The 23910-nt window shown below is 38.1% G+C and overlaps 1 protein-coding gene across 13 annotated transcripts in view; it reads left to right on the top strand.

Annotated features, from left to right (window-relative positions):
- The window catches only part of EHBP1 (EH domain binding protein 1), a 384386-nt gene that overhangs the window by 24820 nt on the left and 335656 nt on the right, over positions 1-23910 (top strand). For all 13 annotated transcript variants that reach the window (XM_043982716.1, XM_043982715.1, XM_043982718.1 and 10 more), the window contains exon 3: positions 23758-23815. In XM_043982716.1, the coding sequence (XP_043838651.1) occupies positions 23758-23815 (58 nt within the window). The remainder of the gene's footprint in view (positions 1-23757; positions 23816-23910) is intronic.

Genomic DNA, 23910 nt, shown 5'->3' with positions numbered 1-23910 from the left:
ATGGGTTAGCTAGGTGGCACAGTGGATAAAACAGCATCTGCAGCCTGAGACATAAGCCACCCCACCCTGCCTGCCCCTCAAAAAACAAGGATAAACAAAAAATAAATACTTTACAGATCTCATCTCTTCATATTCAGTTCAGACCTGTGTCCTCTAAGTGTATTCCTTTCAGCTGCCCTAATACTGAGAAAGTTCTTATGAGTTAGAAGTATTATCTTCTCATGTTAATCTTTTAATATCACTCTTGATTTCTTTATCCTCTTTACCTTTTTATGCTTCTCTAGGGTCTTGTATTTGAAAGTCAAATTTTCTATTCAGTTCAGGTCTTTTCATCACAAATGCCTGAAAGTCCTCTTTTACATTGAAGTCCCATTTATCCCCTGGAAGATTATACTCAATTTTGCTGGGTAGGTGATTTTTGTCTGTAGTCCCAGTTCCTTTGCCCTCTGGAATATCATATTCCATGCCCTCTGGTCCTTTAATGTAGATGCTGCTAGATCTTGTTTTTATCCTTACTGTACCTCCACAGTATTTGAATTCCTTTTTTTCTAGCGACTTGCAATATTTTCTCCTTGACCTGGGAATTTGGCTGTTATATTCCTGGAGGTTTTCCTTTTGGGATCTCTTTCAGGAGATGGTCAGTGGATTCTTTCAATATTTATTTTGCGTTCTCCTTCTAGAATATCAGGGCAATTTTCCCTGACAGTCTCTTGGAAGACGGTGTCTAAGCTCTTATTTTGGTCATGGTTTTCAGGTAGTTCAATGATTTTACAATTATCTCTCCTGGATCTATTTTCCAGGTCAGTTGTTTTTCCAAGGAGATAGTTCATATTGTCCTCTTTTTTTTATTAATTTGGATTTGCCTTACTGTGTCTTGATTTTTCATAAAGTCACTAGCTTCCATTTGTTCAATCCTAATTCTTCAGGCAATTATTTTCTTCAGAGAACTTTTGTGTCTCCTTTCCCATTTGGCTTTTCAAGCTGTTGACTTTTTTCTCATGTCTCTCCTGCATCACTCTCATTTCTCTTTCCATTCTTTCCTCCACCTCTCTAAATCTGCCTTCTCTCTCTCCTACTTTCTCTTCAAAGTCCTTTTTGAGTACTTCCATGGCCTGAGACCAATTCATAATTTTCTTGGAAGCTTTGGATGTAGGGGTCCTGAGGTTACAATCCTCTTCTGAGGGTACACTTCAATCTTTCTTGTTGCTAAAGAAACTTTCTATAGTTCTCAGCTGTTTTTGCTTGCTCATCTTGTCGTCTTTTACTTGACTTTTAACTCCCTCTTACAGTGGGGCCCTACTTCCAAGCTACACTTTCCCAAGCTTCACAGGGTCCCAGGTGTTTGTTTGAGGGAGGGCAGGTTTTTCTCTCACTTGGCCTGTTCTCTGGTCCTGAAGATAGCCTCAAGCCAACTTGCTAGTTAACCAGCTAACAGAACTTTGTGTGCAGTGATGGTTCTTAGCTTTGACGAGCCTGCAACCCTCCCCCACCTGGGCCTCCTGCCATTCAAGATTTCTTCCTGGTTCCCAGGTTGGGTGGGATAGCTGAATTCCTCCTTAGGTCCCATACATACCCCTGTATTTTTAACCCCCTCCCCCTTGCCATCTGTTCAGCCCTCTCACTCAACCATAAGCTTAGCTCCAGAAGATGTAGGTGCTGCAGCTGATTTAGAGGTGGGGGTGTATGTGGGGGGGATGTGAGTTCCTCTGCTGCAGTGTGCCTGGGGTCTGTATCAGCACGATTGCAGGGTTGGACTCTGTTAACAGCCCAATGTGGCCCCCTTTAAACTGTCTTTGGCTGGAAAATAATCTCCACCCATCTTTTTGTGGGTTTTGCTGCTCCAGTGGTTGTTTTGTGGCTGTTTTGGGGGTAATTGTGTCAGGAGCTCTGTGCATTTAATGTCTTTCCTCCGCCATCTTGGCTCCATGCCCCCCACTCCCCTCCTCCCCACCCTCGCTGTCGTTTAATGCTTGAAGACAGCTATCATAACTGCCTAAGTCTTCCCTTTTGTAGGCTAAAATTATTTTTCCTCTGTGGAAAAGGTATGAACTTGACCATCTCTGCATCACTAAAGTATCTTCTAAATATCTCCAACTCAAGCTCATCTGAGCTTCTTTCCTGTGAATCTCCCTCACCCATCCCTCTTTTGAATTTCCCTATTTCTATTGAGAACACCTACAGTATCCATCTAGTCACTCAAATTTGCAACCTCAAATTATCTTTGATTCTCCATTCTTCTTGACATCGTCTCCCTTCACAATCCAGTGACCAAGTCTTGACAATTTTATTTCTATAATGTCTTTTACATTTTCTTCTCTCCATTTATGTGCTCTCTCCTAATTCGTGCCTTTATTTACTTGTCAGATGAATTATTGTAGTAGTTTACTAGTTGATCTCCTTGCTTCCAGTCTTTTTCTCTCCATCCTCCATACCAATGCCAGATTTATATTCCTCAAATACAGGTGTGACCATGTCACTCTCATTCTAGAGGCTCCAGTGGTTTCCTCCTCCTTCTAGGATAAGATAGAAACATTTCTTTGGCATTCTTCTTTTCATGACTTCTCATGGTTTGGTTCTACTCTTTCTTCCTAGACCTGCCCAGCTGGCCTTACCTGCTGTGTTTATATGAGCTGCTGATTGCCACTTCTGTACCTTTGTACAAGCTGTACCTTCTCATATTGACCTTTGGAATACTTAACTCTCCTCAAGGGGTAGCTCATGGTCCACCTAGTACATGATACTTTCTTTGTGCTCCTTCCTGTAGCTCTTTTGATCTCAAATCTAGCCCTCTTTCTACTACAAGCACCATGCTGGCTCTAAATGTTGTGTTTCTCCTAATGGATTAGAATTGTTTTGAAGACAGGGACCAATTTACTGTTTGTCTCTGTATTTTGAATGATTTTTTGGGAGGAGAGGTGGGGGACTGGGGTTTGGACCTGTGAAGAATTAATTCATGTGGGGAATTCCTGGTATGGAAATTTCCTCCATTGGTACAGATTGGCAACTAGTGTGTTACAGTATTAAGAGTTGTTTTGGGGTAATATGAGGTTAAGTGAACTTGCCCATGGTCATGCAGCTAGTGTCAGTCTGTACTTGTAGTCTTCTTTACCAAAAGGTTGGTCCTTGGGACAGTACCACACTGTATTTTTGTATTCTGCATAGTAGGTGCTCAATTACTTGTTGAATTGAGTGGATCAAAGAGCTGAAAGGGACTTTTGCAGTTACCTTGTCTAACTCTCTCATTTTACAGTTGAGAAAACTGAGATTTAGAGAGGTGAAGTGACTCCACTCCAGATTATGCAAGTAGGAAATGGCAGAGCTGAAACTTGAACCCATGTCATCTGACTCTTAAGCTAGGGCTTTTTCCATGATCCCACATAACTGGGGTCTGGAGGAAAAAATTCAAGGGTTGAAGAGGGGGTCTTCAATGTTCTTCAGTGTTCTTGTGTTCTCTCTCTACTAACAACCCCCCTTTTTATCCCTGTCTCACACACACAGGGCACCTGCTTTATGTTGATTGTTTTTTTGTTTGTTTTGCAGGGCAATGAGGGTTAAGTGACTTGTGGAATCCTTATAAAGTACCTCTTAGGTATAGCTTTGTGCAGGGTGCCGAGGGGTACCTTGTTCTGTCTTGAAGCTGAGTTTTCTTAGTGTGTCTAGTTTGTCCTGGGTATAGCTGTCAGATCCTGATGTAGGTGCTGCTTCAGTGACTCTTGTTATTAGCTCTGGTTGCTTGTGGTACCTCTTTGAAAGATCTTTTGGATCTTTCAAACTCATACAGTTGCTTGGAGTTTGAGGTGAAACTTTCTTCTCCCAAAAGTGGTTTTCTCTTAGGGGGTTGGCTTGAAATCTTTAGCTCCAGAATTGAAATCTACCACCACTGGGCTGGACTCCTATGGACTGGATTTAGGATAAAATGATTGCTATTTTATACAGTCTCAATGCATGTAACTGCTCTTCTCAATCACATCATTTTCTAGCTTGGCTCAACCAAAGAGAGTCATACCTTACACAGAGATCATGGAGTGTATAAACCATCTTGTTTACTCATTTGAAACTTCATCATATTTGTTCATGGATGAAATATAAAATCCTCTTTCCTTCCTTTCCAATATTTTTCACACATTATTCTCCTCCACATATTCTATGATCTAGTGATATTGACCTCCTTTCTGTTCATAAGACATTCCATTTCTAGACTCAGGACATTTTTACTGGCTGTCCCCTGTTCCTGGAACAGTCTTGTTTAGTGTTTCTACCTTCTGGCTTTCCTGGTTTCCTTTAGGTCCCAGCTAAAATCCCTCTTTCTGAAGGCAGTCATTTACCTTCTCCTCGAATACTACTACCTTCCCTCTGAGATTCCTACCAGTTTATCACATAGTTGTTTGGCTGTTGTTTCCCCGTTAGAATGTGAACATCTGGATGGCAGGGACTGTTTTATTTTTGGTCTTTGCCTTTCCAGTGCTTCACACAGTGCATGACACATAAGAACTTAATAAAAACAAATTCTTGTTTGATTAACTATTGATTGACAATTGGGGTGGGGAGGAACTGAAACCTTATATATTATACCTAGCTCATTATTTCCTTTAGCTCTTATCTAGTCTAAAGGTGTGATTTAATTCCAACATGGATTCATAATTTACCAAATGATTCTAACCTCCATTCCCATGTGTTCTTAATCTATTTCTCAACTTCATTATGACCCAAACAATTATTTGTATGTAGATTAAATCGAATTTTTATTATAGTGAAAATGAAGGCAAAAAGTAAGTAGAGCTTTAAACCAAGTAGGGCTGGAGCTACAAAAATTCCTGATAGGATCTGAACTATCTTATGGTCTTCATCCAAGTCTTTGTCCCCTACTTTTGCAAAAGTACACCCAGTGACCTTGATAGGGAATTCCTTCAAGAGTTCTCCCACATTCCACATCAGTCATAGGGGAAAGAAAAAATATCTCAACACTTTCTCGCTCCTGATTGGCAAGTCAGATGAAAGCCTTTGATTCTGATTGAATAATTCTCAACTCTTAGAATAAGCTATTACAGTGGTCTCAAACTCAAATAAAAGGGCCATTGATACGTAAGGATTCCTGCAGCCGACTATTGGCTTAGAAAACCACATATTCAAGCTGTTGATTTTTTTAAATGACTTTCCTGCATCACTCTCATTTCTCTTTCCATTTTTTTTATCTTCAAAGTCCTTTTTGAGCGCTTCCATGGCCTGAGACCAATTCATATTTTTCTTGGAAGCTTTGGATATAGAAGCTTTGACTATCTTCTTGTGAGGTTATATTTTGATCTTCCTTGTCACCAAAGAAACTTTCCATGATCTGCATTTTTTTCTGTCTGTTCATTTTTTTCTAGCCTATTTCTTGACTTTTAACTCCTTAAAGTGGGGCCCTGCCTCTATGACGTACTGTCCCAGGTGGATCAATTTAAGGAGAAGCAGGTTCTTCACTCCCCTAGCTTTTGCTCAGGTCTGTAAATAGCCTCAGGCTTGCTTGCTCTTTAACCTGGAAACAGAATTCTGTCTCATTATGGTTGCTAGCTTCTGGTGTGCCTGTGCCCCTCCCCCACCTGGACCCACCACTCAAGACTGCTTCCTGGTTCCCACAATGGGCAAGACAACTGAGTTTCACCTCAGCGCCAGCAACAAACCCTGTAATCTCCTCCCTGGCCAGCTGCTTGACCCTCTCACCAGACTGTGAGCTGAATTACAAAAGAAGCCATTGCTGCAGCTGATTCAGAAGCTCTGGAGGTCTCTTTCTTTGCTGTAGCCTGCCTGGCGCTGGATCTGTTAGTTCAGCCAGGGTCTGGGCTCCAATCCCACCCCGGACCTTTCCTGTTGACCTTCTAAGCTACCTTTGGCTAGAAAATGATCTCATCCCCATCCTTTTGTGGGTTCTTCTGCTCCAGGAATTGTCTTATGGCATTATTTGGAGGTTTTTTAAGAGGGATGTATGGGGAGCTCTAGGAGGTTACTACCTTTCCTCTGCCATCTTGGCTCTGCCCCCCAAGGAAACCACATATTAATATTATCCCTGTTCCATTGTATTTATTTTGTTAAATATTTCCCAGTTACATTTTTACCCAATTCAGCCTCACTTGCAGCAACTGACACCTCTGAGTTTTTGGATACTTTAGCCAGCCCCAAGCTAATGTGGCCAACATCTACCTTTATATGTATTCATAATATGACAAAGCTGCCTCTGGAAACCTTAGTGAGCTGTAATCAGAAGTGTTTGCAGTGGGAGTACCTACTCCTTGAAACTTTAAGGGTCTGGCTAGCTTTTTTATTATTGTCTTCCTCTGGAGTCATACCCAGTCATATCAAAGTACCATTCATCAAGCATATACTGCCAGCATGGAAGTTAGAAGTGTGGAAGAGCAAGAGACAGAGTCTCTGAGAGAAAGAGAACACTTACACTTATGGCCAACTCATCTTCAGTCCATTTACTATTGTTCTCCTTGCTTCCCACATCTTTGATACTTAAACAGAAGACAAATAGGAAAACATTTGGTATCTGTGGCTCTTGGGGAGCCTTTGCTGCATATGCTATAGAGAAAAGAGTAGGCCTCCTTTTTATGGGGTAGGATGTTAGTTGCATCCCTTCCTGACTAACCTGCATTGTCACCGTAGGCCCAAGCACTTGTTTTTCAAAAACTATAAAATGCTACATAAATGTGACTTATGCTATCATTTTTTTCTTTTAATTTTGGCTCCTTTCCCAGGTTTTTCTGTTAAGGGCATAATTAGAAAAGTATAAATTTTACATTTGAATAGTGCTTTATGTTATAATTTTACAAAATACTTTTACATAAATAATTCCACTGAACATAGTCACTTAGTACAGTTTTTAGCATTTCATTTATTAGGGCTGTGAATCTATGTGTATATAGTATATTCAGATTATATATAATTGAGTACTCCTAATACTTGCTGCAACTAAGAAATTCTTTAAAAGACTTACAGAAGCCCATATTTAAAAGACATCTCAGGGGCAGCTAGGTGGCGCAGTGGATAGAACACTGGCCCTGGAGTCAGGAGTACCTGAGTTCAAATCTGGCCTCAGACACTTAACGCTTACTAGCTGTGTGACCCTGGGCAAGTCACTTAACCCCAAATGCCTCACTTAAAAAAAAAAAAAGATAAAAAGACATCTCATGAAGTCACTTAGTACTTAGAGCAAACATTTATTAAGGCTTAATGTGTCTAGAGCTTTGTCTAGGGTACTGGTAGAGATGCAGGATTTAGGTAAGACATGTTCATTGTACTCCTGGAGGTTATAGGGTAGCTGTGAGATAAGATACAGGTGCAGGTAAGTGTAAGGCACAGATTACCTAGGTGCATTGTGTTGTAAGACAGTCACTTACAATTATATGAGGTCTGTTGTGGTATAGCACTTAATGGCTTTTTGATGAGTGTATTTTAAAATTGTGGATTCATACCAGTCTTAGACCTTTTTTTAAAGTAGCCTTTCAGGAGCACTGTGTGGTGCTAAGGAACTGATGAGTTCAAGAGGAAAGGGAGGAAGGGGAAGGGAAAGGAATAGGTGTTTTAAGATGACACTACACTATACTACAAATAGTGCCTTCTAGGTGTTATGTTAAATGCTTTTTTTTTTTAAACAAATACCTCATTTGATTCTTACACCTTGCAAGGTAAGTGCTATTATTAACCCCATTTTACAGATGAAACTGAGGCAAACAGAAATTAAGTGATTTGCTAGGGTTACGCAGCTGGTACGCTTCTGAGACTGGGTTTAGAGCCAGGAAGACTCATGTCCTCAAGCCCTGTGCTCTATCTACCTCCTAGCTGCACTAACACATTTCATTGTGTTTCTTTCATTTAGTGAATGTTGGCATATATCTGTGGCTATGAAATAGCCACTGTGACTTTAAATATTCAGGTTTCATAGAGTCCATGAGACTGCCCAGTGAAATGCTATTTAATCTTTGGTACTTTGAGGGTTAGGTGTTAGTGACTGTAAGAATAGATTATCCTCTTGTGGAACCTTTCTAGGATTTTGTGGAGAAATAATAGGAAAATGGATTGGTCATTCAGAATGTTTCTTGAAATACATATTAGGAAAGCTATAGTGGAAAGAGCATTGGACTGAATGTCATTAGAACTTGATTCCTAGCCCTGGATGTATCAATAAATTGGTTTGTTACTCCAAGGAAGTCATTAAACTCTCTGGACCAGTTTTCTTATTAGTGGAAGTTTTGAGTTTTGATTAAATAATTTTTCTTAGGGACCCTCCATCTCTAAAATTCTGACTCTTAAATGATTTTTAATTATATCTTTAGGTCAAAGCATTTTTCTTGGGAATCATCAACAGAGCTATCTAAAAATGGGATGCGTTGTTGTAGCAGGCTCTGAGTTACCTATCGCTGAAGGCCTTCAAGCTAAGTCTAGATAACCATTTGTTTAGGGACGTTGTAGAAGTTAGACCCAGTCAGGTATGGCTGGGAAGGGATCTGGTATGTCATTTAGTACAACTCTATATTTAATTTAGTAAATTCTCTAAAGAGTCTGTCTCAAGTCAACTCTTTGTGACTGAACTAATAGAATAGAGGTATTCATGAATAAGTAAAAATAGTGGATAATTTAAAAAAGCTATTTGATTTTAAATTTCTTTTTTAAAAGCTTACATTCTCTAGGACTGTACTTTGAACAAACAAACCTATGCTGTGAAGACCTGACCTATGAGCAGTTAAAATCCTTACTCAGTTACTTGTCAGTCTACTACTACACTTCAGGCTTGTAGAAAGGGATAGTGTAAGAGCTGGGATAGGTATATGTGTATTTTTAGAAATGTACCAATATGAGTAAAGCCACCTTGTCCCAAACCATCTTAAAAATAGAGGAAATACTTCAACATTGAAGGCTTCATAGAGCTTTCTAGTTGTGTGCTATCTGTAGGACAAAGCAAGTATAAAGAAGAAGGTATACCCAAAAAAGTAGTTCTTAAGTAGAGTAGGTTGTGGTTAAGTTTTAAAGCAGTGGTTGATTATTAACTTTAATTTTAAAAATTAATTTAAATTCTTGAAACTTGGAATAAATTTTTTCAGAGATTACATACTTCTTAATAGCTTTTTGATCATGGGAAAGTTATGTAACTTCAGCCTCAGTTTCCTCACATGTAAAATGGGGAAAATAATAGCACCTTTTTGGTAGGATTTTTGTGAAGATCCAATGATGTAACATATAAAACGCTTTGCAAACTATAAATGCTAACTATATAAATGCTAATGACTACTACCACCACCACCATTACCATTATTTATAGGATTGAAAGTAAATAATTTATCTCTGATTCTTTTTGCAAGTTCTTTCATTCTACCTCTGAAACATCTCAATTTATCCCCTCCTCTAAATTTCCTCTGATACCACTTTGGTATAGGTTTTCATTACCACCCATTGGACTAATATAATAACCTCTTCATCACTCTTTTGGCTTTCATTATCTTATGGGCTCCATTCTGTTCTTCATACCACTGCCATAATAAACTTCCCTATGAATAGATGTGGTCATGTCACTCCTCTGCTAAAAAATCAATGATTCCACATTACCTATCAAGGAAACTTCAAATTTCCCTGTTTGATGGATGAGGCCTCCACAGTCTGGTGCCACCTTACTTTTCCCACCATATCACATATTATTTCCTTCCATGTACTGAAATGATCTCTGTCCTGAATGCTTTGTGTATTTTCTGGATTCCTTGCCTTGATCATGTAGCTTCCTCTTTCCTTGAAAGCCTTCCTTCTAGCTGTTTATGACCAACTGTGATCATTTCTCACTCAGCCATGTGTGGCCACCCCCAGGATCCTTATACAGTAGCATTCTGACCCAGTGGACTCCTCCCTGGTTTCCTCATTTGCAGGTTAGATGAACTAGGGAATGGGCAACCTACTATGCCAGCTCATTGTACCGTACTCCCAATTGTCCTCTGTTGTGGCCTTTCCCATCTCACTTCTACCCTTGTCTGGACTGACCTCTGGTTTTGTATCTTGTTGCTCTGCTAAATAAACTTCATAAAGGCATATGTGTCTATTTAAAATTTTGTCATTTCCCCCATATTTAGCATAGTGTTCTCTGCTTATACTTGTATTGAATGATTTGTTTGACTCTTATTTCTTATTTCCTTAAATCATTTCTCATAATAAACATTACATGCATAAAATTTTCCTTTAATTTGCAAGTTAAAAATGTGTTTTCTCCCTTATTTATAAGTCGGATGTGTGAGATCATAAATATTATCTTGCTATCTGAAAACCATACAGTGAGAAGCCATTCCCTGCCCCCAAACCCCACACTTAAATACTTTTGTCTCTACAAGTCAGTATCCTGAAGACATGTTTTCTATGTTGTCCCAGCCAGGGAGAAATGAAGTATGTGATTTCCTTTGTCTTTTCCTTCCTCCCTTCTTTCCTCCCTCCACAGTAGCCACTGGGTTGGAAAACAGCAGTTTACATTCCCTATCATAAAGAAGGGCAATGCCAAAGAATGTTCAAATTATCAAACAATTACTTTCATTTTACATGCCAGCAAAGTTATGCTTAAGATTCTGCAAGTTAGGCTTCATCAATATGTAAACCAATAATTAGCAAAAGAGCAGACTGGTTTTTGAAAAAACAGAGGAACTGTAGATCAAATTGCTAACATCATGGAGAAAGAAAGGAAGTTCCCGAAGACCATCTTCTTCTGCTTCACTGACTACACTAAAGACTTTGTGTGGTTCACAATAAAATGTGGCAAGTCCTCAAAGAAATGGGAAGCACCAGATCATCTTCCTTGCCTCCTAAGGAACTATACAGCTTAAGAAGCAATAGCTAGAACCAAACATGAAACAACTGAATGTTTTAAGATTGGGAAAGGAGTGTGACAAGGCTGTATATTGTCACCTTGTTTATTCAGCTCATATGCAGAGTACATCATGCGAAATACCAGGCTAGATGAATCAAAAGCAAGAATTAAGGTTCCTGGGAGAAATATCAACAATCTCAGATATGCAGATGATAACACTCTGGTAGCAGAAAATGATGAAGAATTAGATGAGAGTGAAAGAGAGGAATGTAAATACTGGCTTAAAGTTTAACATTAAAAAGACTAAGATCATGACACCCGGTTCCCTTGCTTCCTGACAAATAGAGGGAGAAGAATTGGGAGTAGTGTCAGATTTTATATTCTTGGGCTCAAAGATCATTGGAGACAGTGACTGCACCACAAAATTAAAAGATGCTTGCTCTTTGGCAGGAATGCTATGGCAAATCTGGATAGCATATTAAAAAAAGACGCATCACCTTGCTGACAAGGGTCGGATAGTCAAAGCTGTGGTTTTCCCAGTAGCACTATATGGCTCTGAGAGTTGGACTGTAAGGAAACCTGAATTTCACAGAATTAGTGCTTTTGAATTGTGATGTTGGAGAAGACTTTTGAGAGTCCCCTGGACAGCAAGGAATCAAATCAGTCAATACTGATTTGAAATGAAACAAATGAATTGAGACTTCATTGGAAAGAAAAATACTGAAGCTGAAGCTTAAATACTTCAGCCAAATATTGAGAAGACAGGACTCATTAGAAAAGACTGATGGTGGGAAAGATTGAAGGCTAAAGGAGAAGGGGATGGCAGAGGATGAGATGGAGAGATGGCATCATGGAAGCAACAAATACGAACTTGGATAGACTTTAGGAGATATAGTGGAAATGTAAGCTCTTTGAGGGCAAAGATTGTTGTTCTTTTTTCTATGTGTATCCTTAGTATGAAGCACAGTACCTGACATATAGTAGCACTTAATAAATGGAGTTTTGTTTCTATTCATTCATTCTTCATGCCTAGACTCAGTTAATAGTTCAGTGTCAATTTAACAGAAAGTGTCCAATGGAGTGCACCAGGAAGAAATCTGTGATTGGCCCCATGCTGTTTAATATTTCTATCTATGACTCATATAAAGGTATAGACAGCATGTTCGCCAAATCTGCAAATGACAAACATTTGGGAAAGATAATAAACACAACCCTTTTGATAACAAAGTTGGGATTCAAAAACATCTTGATACATTATTATTGTTCTTGAGTCATTCAGTCATGTCTGACTCTTCATGACCTCATGGACCATAGTGTGCCAAGTCCTTCTCTCCACTCATTCCATAAACCCTTTCCTGATTCTTTGGTATGAGATCTCATCCCATTCTACCTCTCCTCTTTCCCCTCCCTCAATTTTACCCTAAAGATGTCATTATGGGGGCAGCTAGGTGATACAGTGGACAAAGCAACAACCCTGGATCCAGGAGGACCCGAGCCCAAATCCAGACACAAGACACTCACCAAGCCTGACTGCCCCTCCTCCACCCCCTAAAAAAGATAAAAAATAAATGCTTTACAGATATCATCCCTTCATAATCAATTTCCCACCTGTGTCCTCTGTCTATATTTATTCCTATCATCTTCCCTGATACTCAGAAAGCTCTTATGGTTCAGACATATAATCTTCCCATGTAGGAATGTAAACAGTTTAAGCTTTTAACATCTCTCATGATTTTTTTTTCCTGTTTACCTTTTTATGCTTCTTTAGTAGTGTCTTGCATTTGAAAGTCAAATTTTCTATTCAGTTCAGGTCTTTTCATAACAAATACCTGCAAGTCCTCATTTTCATTGAAGTCCCATTTTTTCCCTTGAAAGACTATACTGGGGGCAGGTAGGTGGTACAGTAGATAGAGCACTATCCCCTGGATTCAGGAGGACCTGAGTTCAAATGGGGTCTCAGAGAGTTGACACTTACTAGCTGTGTGACCCTGGGCAAATCACTTAACCCCAATTGCCTCACCAAAAACCAAAACAAAAACAAACAAAAGAAAGAAAGAAAGACTATACTCAGTTTTGCTGGGTAGGTTATTTTTGGTTGTAATCCCAATTCCTTTGCCCTCCAGAATATTATATTCCATGCCATCTCATCCTTTAATGTAGAAGCTGCTAGATCCTGTGTTATCCTGACCATGGCTCAACAGTATTTGAATTATTTCTTTCTGTCTGCTTACAATATTTTCTCCTTGACATGGAAGGCCTGGAATTTGGCTATAATATTCCTGGAAGTTTTCCTTTTTGGATTTCTTTCAGGAGGTGTTTGGTGGATTCTTTCAACTTCTATTTTACCTTCTGCTTCTAGAATATCAGGGCAATTTTCCCTGACAGTTTCTTAGAAGATGATGTCTAACCTCTTTTTTTGATCATGGCTTTCAGGTAGTTCAATAATTTTCAAATTATCTCTCCTGGATTTATTTTCCAAGTCAGCAGTTTTTCCAAGAAGGTATTTCACATTGCCCTCTTTTTTATTCATTTGGATTTGCTTTATTGTGTCTTGGTTTCTCATAAAGTTGCTAGCTTCCATTTGTTCAGTTCTAATTCTTAGGCAATTTATTTTCTTCAGAGAGCTTTTGTATCTCCTTTTCCATTTGGCTTTTCAAGCTGTTGACTTTTTTCTCATGACTTTCCTGCATCAGTCTCATTTCTCTTTCCATTTTTTCCTCTACCTTTCTTACTTTATCTTCAAAGTCCTTTTTGAGTGCCTCTATGGCCTGAGACCAATTCATATTTTTCTTGGTAGCTTTGGATGTAGGAGCCCTGATGTGGCTATCCTCTTCTGAGGGTGTACCTTGATCTTCCTTTTCACTAAAGAAACTTTCTATGGTTTGCAACTTTCTCTGCTTGCTCATATTGCCTGTCTTTTACTTGACTTTTAACTCCTTCTTATGATGGTACCCTACTTCCAAGCTACACTGTCCCAAGCTTCAGAGGGTCCTGGGTGTTTGGGGTTTAAGGAAGGGCAGGTTTTTCTCTCACCTGACCTGTTCTCTGGTCTGTAAATAACCTCAGGCCAACTTGCTAATTAACTAGGTAGCAAAACTTTGTTTGCTGTGGTTGTTAGCTCCGATGAACCTGCACCCCTCCCCAACCTGGGCTTCTGCTGCTCAAGATTTCTTCCTGGTTCCCTGATGTGGTATGATTACTGAATTCTTCCTTAGGTCCCACAGACACCCTTGTATTTCCAGCCACCCCCTGGCTAGTCATTCAGCCATCTCACTTGACCATGAGCTTAGTTCCTGAAGACTCTGGAGCTGCGGCTGATTTGGAGGCTAGGGGGTAAGTTTCTCTGGTGTAGCCTGCCTGGGGCTGGATCTGTGTAGGCACAATTGTGGGGTTGGATTCCACTACCAGCCCAGCTCAGGGGCCCTCTCCTATCAAGCTTCTAAGTTGTCTTTGGCTGGAAAATAATCTCAGCCCATCTTTTTGTGGGTTCTGCTGCTCTAGGGGTTGTCTTATGGCTATATTTCGAGCATTTTGGAGTAATTGTGTCAGGAGCTCTGAGTGTTTAATGCCTTTCCTTTCCCATCTTGGCTCTGCCCCCTCCCTTATGCACTATTTTAAGAATCCTTTTTATATTGCTTTATGCTTTTATTTTTGTATTAAGCTTCTTCTTTAGTATTGCTTATGCTAGGGTTGTAAGATTTTAATAGTTACAAGTACCCTAAAAAGGTTAGGCACTTTTGCCATAGTAGGAATGACATCTTCTTCAGGTAGGCTGAGCTGGTCTATTTAAAGGAACAGGGAGGCCATTTTATTTCCTTGCTCCCTGAGTTATAAAAAAGCCAAACCAGGAGCTGCCAAAGTCAGAAGTTTAGCCTTGCCCCTCTTCTGATCAGCTAGGAGCACTAGCAACTCCACACCTATTTTTCATCTTTTCTATGATCTCCATTCCTCCAACCCCTTAGTAATTTGCTAGCATATCATACCTGCCCTTTCTATACCCTCTATCTTTCCTAATCCTGACCCCTATCCTCTACTCCCAGATCCTGGATGTCTTCACTTACTGCCCATTACTGACAAATCCCAATTCTGGATTATTTCCATCACCTGCCTCCTTCATACCTACTCATATGCTTCTAAGTGGAGTTAGAAGAAGTCATGAAAAACCCTGCTGACTGAGTCCACTACAAATTTTTATCTAATATCAAATGGATCCTCACTTTTGTAAAATAATCCTTCTTTTCCTCCCTAATTGATTTTCTCTCCTATTCATCACAGCAGCTATTCCAAACCTTGTCCTTTCTCCTCAGCCCTCCCACAGCATCCTCCATCCCACTATCCACACTATCAGTTTTGAACCTTGCTTCATACTTCACTGAAAAAATTGAGGCCATTCTCCATGAGTTCCCTCTCCTCCCTTTCTCCCACAACACTCATTATTTCCTCCTCCTCTCTAGTCTCTGATAAAGAGGTAACCCTTCTCCTTGCCAAGGCCATTCCTCTATATTCACTTTCTATTCCATCCTCTCTCTTCAACAGTAGATCACCTCCACTGTAATTCTCTCCTAGCCTTCTCCATTTCATCACTATTTGTATTTTCTGGTTTCTTTTCAGAAGCCTGTGAACATATATCAATTTCCCCAATCCTTACTTTATCCTACCATCATTGCTAGCTATCATTTTGTATCTTTACTCCACTTTGCAGCTAAATTCCTTGAAAAATTTGTCAACTAGAAGCTCTCTCTACTTTCACTCTTCTCCCACTTTTATACACCTTTTGTCATCTGATTTCTGACCTCATTATTCAGCTGAAACTGCTTTCTCCATATTTACCAGTGACCTTTTAATTCTCCCATCTAATGACCTTTACAATTCTTAATCTACAATTACAATGGACTATTCTCAAACCTAATGACATCTTTTTTGACCTCTTTAAGTTTTTTGGCAGTATTGACTACCTTCTGGGTACTCATTCTTCTTTTAGCTTTCATGATGTATTCTCTTCTTCTTTTTTCCCCCCAAGTATTTACTTTTTTTCAGTCTACTTTGCTCTGTCTTCATACACATCATACCCAGTAACTGTGGATCTCTCTCAAGGTTCTATCTTGGAACCCTTTCTTTCTTCTTTTTCTTTTCCTGTATACACAAATGGTCATCTCATGGGTTCAATTAACTCTATGTTGATAACTCTCAAATCTATTTAGCTATCCCTACTCTCTCTTTTGAGTAAAAGTACTGTATTATTAAAGTCCTATTAGACATTTCAAGCTTGTTATCCTGTAGGATCCCAAACTCAAGATGCCTGAGCCATCCCATATAACAAATAGTATCTTTTTAAATAAAGAAAAAGAGGAAACAATCAGAATAACTGATCAATATGTTGGAAACATCTGAAAATATGTGTAACATGCAACACTTGTAGAACTCCCACCTCTATGAAGGAGTGAGTTCCAGCTTACCAACAGTCGGTATTTAAGAAATGTTTACTTGTATTGATTGATTGAGATGGGAGTGCCACTTTATATCTCTTCTTTTAAGCTATGTTTATTCTTTATAATTCACAATATTTACTTTTGAATTTTTGTGTTGTCCTTTCCAAATTGCATTCTTGTAATCATTGTGTATAACGTTTTCTAATCTCAGCATACTCCATATTACATCATTTCACATAGATATTTCCATACTTCTCTGTATTCGTCATAGTTATCATTTTTACATTTGATTTTAATTTTTTCTCAATTACATGTAAATGAAAATTTTTAACATTTGATTTAAAAAATTTTTTGCTCCAACTTCTCTTCTTTCTTCCATTTCGTCTTCCCTCCTTGAGAAGGCAAGCAATTTGATTTAGATTATACATGTGCAGTAATTCAAATTTTTGCAAATTAGCCATGTTGCAAAAGAAAATGCAGACCGAAATAACAAGAATAATAAAGTAAAAAAAAAGTATGCTTCAATTTGCATTCAAACCACATCAGTTCTTTCTTAGGAGGTAGATAGTATTTTTCATTCTAAGTCCTTAGGAATTGCCTTGGATCCTGATATCACCATTTACAGTGAATCATTGTATAGCATTGTTGTTGTTGTGTACAATATTCTCCTGGTTCTATTCATTTCACTTTGTAACAATTCATGTAAGTCTTCCTAGATTTTTCTGAAAGCACCTTGTTTCCTTATAGCACAATAGTATTCCATTATATAAATATGTCACAACTTTTCAGCCATTCCCCGATTGATGGGCATCCCTGCAATTTCTAATTCTTTGCCACCACAAAAAGAGCTGCTATAGATATTTCTGTACATATAGGTCCTTTACCTTTGATCTTTTGGGGATACAGACATAGTAATGGTATTGCTGGGTCAAAGGGTATGCAGAGTTTTATAGTCCTTTGGGCATAGTTCCAAATTGCTCTCCAAAATGGTTGGATCAGTTCACAACTCTACCAGTGGTGCATTTTAGTGTTCCAATTTCCCCACATCCCTCCAACATCTGTCATTTCCTTTTTATCTTATATTAGCCAATCTGATAGGTATGAGGTGGTACCTCACAGTTGTTTTAATTTGCATTTCAATAGTGACTTTTAAAGCATTTTTTTCTTTCTTTTGGGGGTGAGCCAATGAGGGTTAAGTGACTTGCCCAGGGTCACACACAGCTAGTAAGTGTCAAGTGTCTGAGGCTGGATTTGAACTCAGGTCCTCCTGAATCCAGGGCCAGTGCTTTATCCACTATGCCACCTAGCTGTCTCTATTTCTAAATCACGTGCTGATGGTTTTAGATCAACACTGCTTATTTTAAGCAAAGCTCCATTTATTCCTCTGCTTTTTACTGTTTTTTTTTGTAATAAACATTTTTATTTATAGTTTTGTGCTCTAATTTTTATCCCTCTTTGCCTCCCTTCCCTCCTCTTTCCTTCAGGCAGAAAGCAATCAGATATGGGTTATACATGTATGATTATGTAAAATATTACCATATTTGTCATTTTGTACAAGAAAACTTTCTTAGAAGAAAAAAATGAAATTGAAAAATAGCGTGTTTCAGTCTGTTCCATCAATATCAGTTCTTTCTTTGGAGGTGGATAATATGTTTTGTCAGTAGTCCTTTGGGATTGTCTTGGATTATTGTATTGTTGTGAATAGTCAAGTCATTCACAGTTCTTCATCAAACAATATTTCTGTCCCTGTGCACAATGTTCTCTTGGTTCTGCCCACTTCACTATGTATCAGTATGATCTTTCCAGGCCTTTCTGAAGTGATCCTGCTTGTCATTTCTTATAGCATGATTTTTTTTTTTTTTTAGTGAGGCAATTGGGGTTAAGTGACTTGCCCAGGGTCACACAGCTAGTAAGTGTTAAGTGTCTGAGGCCAGATTTGAACTCAGGTACTCCTGACTCCCAGGGCCGGTGCTCTATCCACTGCGCCACCTAGCTGCCCCATAGCATGATAATATTACATCACCATCATATACCACAGCTTGTTTAGCCATTCCCCCATTGATAGGCATTCCTTTGATTTCCAATTCTTAGCCACCACAAAAAGAGCTGCTATAATTATTTTAACTGTGTGGTTTTTTTTTTTTAAGAAATGAGTATCGCATTTTGTCAAAGGCTTTTTCTGCATCTTTTGAGATAATCACATAATTTTTTGTTGGTTTTGTTATCAATATGGTCAATTTTGCTGATAGCTTTCCTAATATTGAACCAATTCTGCATTCCTGGCATAAATCCTACCTGGTTATAGTGTATGATCTTTGTGATATATTGCTGAAATCTCCTTACTCTTACTTACTCCTTACATCAATATGCATTAGGGAAATTGGTCTAAAATTTAATTTCTCTTTTTTTGCTCTTCATGGTTTAGGTATCAGCACCACATTTTTCTTGTAAACGGAATTTGGCAGAACTCCTTCTTTGCCTATTTTTCCAAGTAGTTTATATCGTATTGAAATTATTTGTTCTTTAAATGTTTGGTAGAATTTACTTGTAAATCCTTCTGCTCCTCGGAATATTTTTTAAATTTTTTAAATTTATTTTTCTAGGATTGGTTTATTTAAGTATTTATCTTATTTATTTAACAGAAGTTAGTCTGGGCAATGTATATTTTTAAATAGACTCATCCATTTCAGTTAGCTAATCAGATTTATTGGCATGCAATTGAACAAAATAGCTCCTAGTAATTGTCTTAATTTCATCTTTGTTTCATTTATTTAAGAGAAGTTAGTCTGGGCAATGTATATTTTTAAATATACTCATCCATTTCAGTTAGCTAATCAGATTTATTGGCATGTAATTGAACAAAATAGCTCCTAGTAATTGTCTTAATTTCATCTTTGTTTGTTGGTGAATCTATCCTTTTCTTTTTTGATACTGACAATTTGTTCCACTTTTAAAAATCAAATTAGCCAGTAGTTTATTTTATTGTGTTTTTCTCCCTTATTAAATGAGCTCCTAGTTTTATTTATTAGTTCAGTGTTTTGTTTTTGTTTTTACTTTGAATTTTATTAATATCTCCTTTGAATTTCAGAATTTCCTATTTGGTTTTAATATGTTCTTTTTCTAGTTCTTTTAATTGCACAATCATTTCATTGATCTGCTATTTATTTTACTGGTGTGAGCATTTAGAGATATACATTTTCCCCAAATACTACTTTGGCTGCATCCCATAGATTTTGTCATGTTGTCTCATTGTCATGCTCTTTGATGAAATTATTTATTGTTTCAACGATTTGTTTTTTGATCCTTTCATTGTTTAGGATTAGATGATTTAGTTTCCAGTTAATTTTTTGTCTATGTTTCTTTCCCCAGTTTTTCTCTACCTGTCTTATTTGATATTTTTAAATCCCTTTTTTAACTCTTCTAGGAGTTCTTCTTGGGTTTATATTCAATTCACATTTTTGTTTGAGGCTTTGCTTGTAGTTGTTCTGATGTCATCTTGTGTGTTTGTGTCTTGTTCTCCCCTTTCTCCATAGTAACATGTTAAGGTCAGAATCTTTTTTCTTGTTTTTTGCTCATTTTTCTAGCCAATTTCTTGACCTTTAACTTTCTGTTAAATTTGGACTCTGCTGGGAGCAGCTAGGTGGCGCAGTGGATAAAGCACTGGCCCTGGATTCAGGAGGACCTGAGTTCAAATCTGGCCTCAGACACTTGACACTTACTAGCTGTGTGACCCTGGGCAAATCACTTAAGCCCCATAGCCCTGAAAAAAAAAAATTTGGACTCTGCTCCTAGAGTGCAGGGGGCATTGTCCCAAGCTTCAGGACTTTTTTACTACTATTTTCAGAGACAGCTCTGGGGATTTGTAGATTTTTGGTGCTTCAAAAGTAGTATGATCTAAGTAGAAGTGTGGTCATTGCTCTTCTAACCTATGCTCTGGTTTTTTTTGTTGTTTGTTTGTTTTTGTTTTGTTTTGTTTTTTCCTGGGAAGAGACCTTATTCCCCTATAGCCACCAGCACTAGCACTCTTGGCCCTGGTACTGTGACCAGATGTTTTGTTCTCCTGCAGCTGCAATTTCTAGAGTTCCCTTGGGTCTTGAAATTGAGACCAGGGTCTTTACTCCTCCATAAGCACTGCTCTCGGCCCTGGAACCCTGAGTAGGGCTCCTGCTCCCCTGTGGCTACAAATGCTATTAATCCTTTTGGCCCTGAAACTGCAACCTGCAACTGGGTATGGACATTGCAACAGGGTCCTAAACCCAGCACCAACAAAAGGTTCCTAGTAATCTTTTCCCACCCAATTTCCTTAACCCCCACTTCCATGGACTAAGAACTCTTGAAGCTGCTCCCCTTTTCCCCCCCACCCTCCTGGCCACCAGTGCAGCTGCCTCCAAGGCCCATTGCTAAGCACCAAAGCATGGCTTGCACTGGGCTCCAGGCTTGACCACCATCCTAGTGAATCAGACCTTTCCTGCTGACCTCCCAAGTTGTCTTGAACTAGAAAATTGTTTCATCCCACTTGTTAATTCTCCTCCTTGAGTATTCAATTTGAGGCATTATTTTATCTGAAGGGGAATTCAGGAGAGCTTGACTGAATGCTTCTTTATTCCGCCATCTTGGCTCCACCTTCAAATTTATAATATTTTATAGCACAATAATAATATTCCATTACATTCATGTACCATTTTTGATTAGCTATTCTATACTTTATGAGCATTTACTTTTGTTCTAATTCTTTGCTGTCACAGAAAATGTTGCTATAAATATTGTGTTCTAAATGAGAACTTCATATTAGTAGCTTCCTTAGGGTATAAGCTTAGTAATGGGTTGTCTGTGTCAAAGGATATGGACATTTTAGTCACTTTATTTGCATAATTCCAAAATGTTTTCCAAATTAATTATATTGATTTACAGCTCCACTTGCAATACACCAGTGTGGTTGTTTTCTGACTGCTCTTCCAACACTGCCTATCTTTTGTTATCTTTGCCAATTTTCAGGGTGTGAGATGAAACCTCAGGGTTTTTTTGATTTGAATTTTTCTTATTATTAGTGATTTGGAACAATCTTTCATTTAGTTGTTAATACTTTGCAGTTCTTTTGAGAATTATTTTTTCATATCTTTTGACTACTTACAGAGGAAAAGGTATTAATCTTAAATATATCTATTAACTCTTGCCCCCCATTTTTTTCAATTTTTTTTTTTGTGTGTGTGTGTGTGTGTGTGTGTGAGGCAATTGGGGTTAAGTGACTTGCCCAGGGTTACACAGCTAGTAAGTGTTAAGTGTCTGAGGTCGGATTTAAACTCAGGTCCTCCTGAATCCAGGGCTGGTACTCTATCCACTGTGCCACCTAGCTGCCCCCCATCTTTTTTTTTTTTTTAGTGAGGCAATTGGGGTTGAGTGACTTGCCCAGGGTCACACAGCTAGTAAGTGTTAGGTGTCTGAGGCCGGATTTGAACTCAGGTATTCCTGACTCCAGGGCTGGTGCTCTATCTACTGTGCCACCTAGCTGCCCCCCCCCCAATCATAATAGTATTTTTTTCCAGTTACAAGTAAAGATAATTTTCAAAATTTGTTTTTATAAGATTTTGAGTTCCAAATTTTTCTCCCTCCCTTCCCTTCCCCCTTCCCCAAGATGACAAGCAATCTTATATAGGTTATATATGTCCAGTCACATTAAACATATTTCCACATTAGTCATGTTGTAATCAGAACAGAGAAAAACCTCAAAAAAAGAAAACAACAACAACAGCAAATAATATGGTTAAATCTACATTCAGATTCCACAGTTCTTTTTCTGGCTGTGGAAAGCATTTTCCATCATGAGTCATTTGGAATTGTCTTGGATTATTGTATTGCTGAGAAGAGCTAAGTCTATCACAACTGATCACCACACTATGTTGCTGTTACTGTATACAATGTTCTCCTGGTTCTGCTCACTTCACTCAGCATCAGTTCATATAAGTCTTTCCAGGCTTTTCTGAAATATGCCTGCTCATCATTTCTTATAGCACAATAATATTTCATTATATCCATATACCAGAACTTGTTCAACCATTCCCCAACTGATGGGCATCCCCTCAATTTCTAGTTCTTTGCTACAATGAAGAGAGCTGCTATAAATATTTTTGTACAAGTGGGTCCTTTTCTCTTTTTTATGATCTCTTTGAGATACAGACCTAGTAGTGGTATTATTGGATCAAAGGGTATGCACAGTTTTATAACCCTTGGGCATAGTTCCAAATTGTTCTCCAGAATGGTTGGATCAGTTCACAACCCCACCAGCAATGCATTAGTGTTCCAATTTTTCCATATCTTCTCCAACACTTATTTTCCCTTTTTGTCATATTAGCCAATCTGATAGGTGTGAGGTGGTACTTCATAGTTGTTTTAATTTGCCTTTCTCTAATAAATAGCTATTTAGATAATTTTTTCATTTGACAATAGATAGCTTTGATTTTTTCTTCTGAAAACTGCCTGTTCGTATCCTTTGATCCTTTCTCATTTGGGGATTGACTTGTATTCTTACAAATTTAATTCAGTTCTCTATATATTTTAGAAATGAGGTTACCAAACTCTTATCAGCGAAATCTGATACAAAGATTTTGTCCCATTTCATTGATTCCCTTCTTATTAGATTCATTAATTTCGTTTGTGTAGAAGCTTTTTAATTTCCTATGATTAAAATGGTTAGTTTTATCTTTTATAATTGCCTTTAACATTTATTTGGTTAAGAATCCTACCCATAGTTGTGAGAAGTATAAAATCTGTTTCCCTTCCAATTTTTTTTTTTGGTATTATGATCTTTAATATGAAGGTCATGTATTCATTTAAAATGTATTACAGAATATTATGCAAGGTGTTGTTCTTAAGCCTAATTTGTCAATCTACTTTTAAGTTTTCCTAGCAGTTTTTATCAAATAGGGAAGAACTCATTATCTTTTTTCCCTATGGTAATCCTCTTCTGAAATTCCCCATTACTTTTGAGGATACTACTATATAATTCAGGCCCTCAGCACTGCTTTCCTGGACTGATCTTCCATCCTCAATATTTTTTCCATTCCAATCTCTCTTCCAGATAGCTCCCTAACATGATTTCTACACCTTGCTTACCTCTATTTCCTCCAGCTCCCCTTAATGTATTGTTTTTACTCATTACAACATAAGCTCCTTTGGGGTAGGGACAATTCTTGAATGTTAGTAATTGTGTCCCCAACACCTGGCACATGGTAAGCACTTAAAAATATTCCATCCATCCATCTATCTATCCATCCATCCATCCATCCATCCATCCATCCATCCATCCATCCATCCATCCATTCATCTCTCTACCTCTCTGTTTCCTTAGTACTTAGCATCATGCCTATCACATAATAAGCATTTAATACTTTTTAAATTTTGTTAGACATTTTTTTCTTTTAAAATAGCTTGTGTTTCAGACAGTTGTTTATGCTTCATGGATGTGTAATTTAAATTATTTTAAAACCTGTTTCTTTTATATGTTCTTTTTTCTAACAGGCAGCCAGATAAACTGGTAGTTGTTTGGACAAGAAGAAGCCGAAGGAAATCTTCTAAGGTTAGTATCTTGCTAAGCCACCAAAGACATTCTGTCTGAATTCAAAGAAAAATTTAGTTGTTATATACTTAAGGCATATGTAGTAACATTTAATG

Source organism: Dromiciops gliroides, chromosome 2, assembly GCF_019393635.1.
Source record: "Dromiciops gliroides isolate mDroGli1 chromosome 2, mDroGli1.pri, whole genome shotgun sequence".
Taxonomy (NCBI): Eukaryota; Metazoa; Chordata; class Mammalia; order Microbiotheria; family Microbiotheriidae; genus Dromiciops; species Dromiciops gliroides.
The sequence above is the reverse complement of the archived record's forward strand: the minus strand, read 5'-3'. Positions and strand labels throughout refer to the sequence as shown.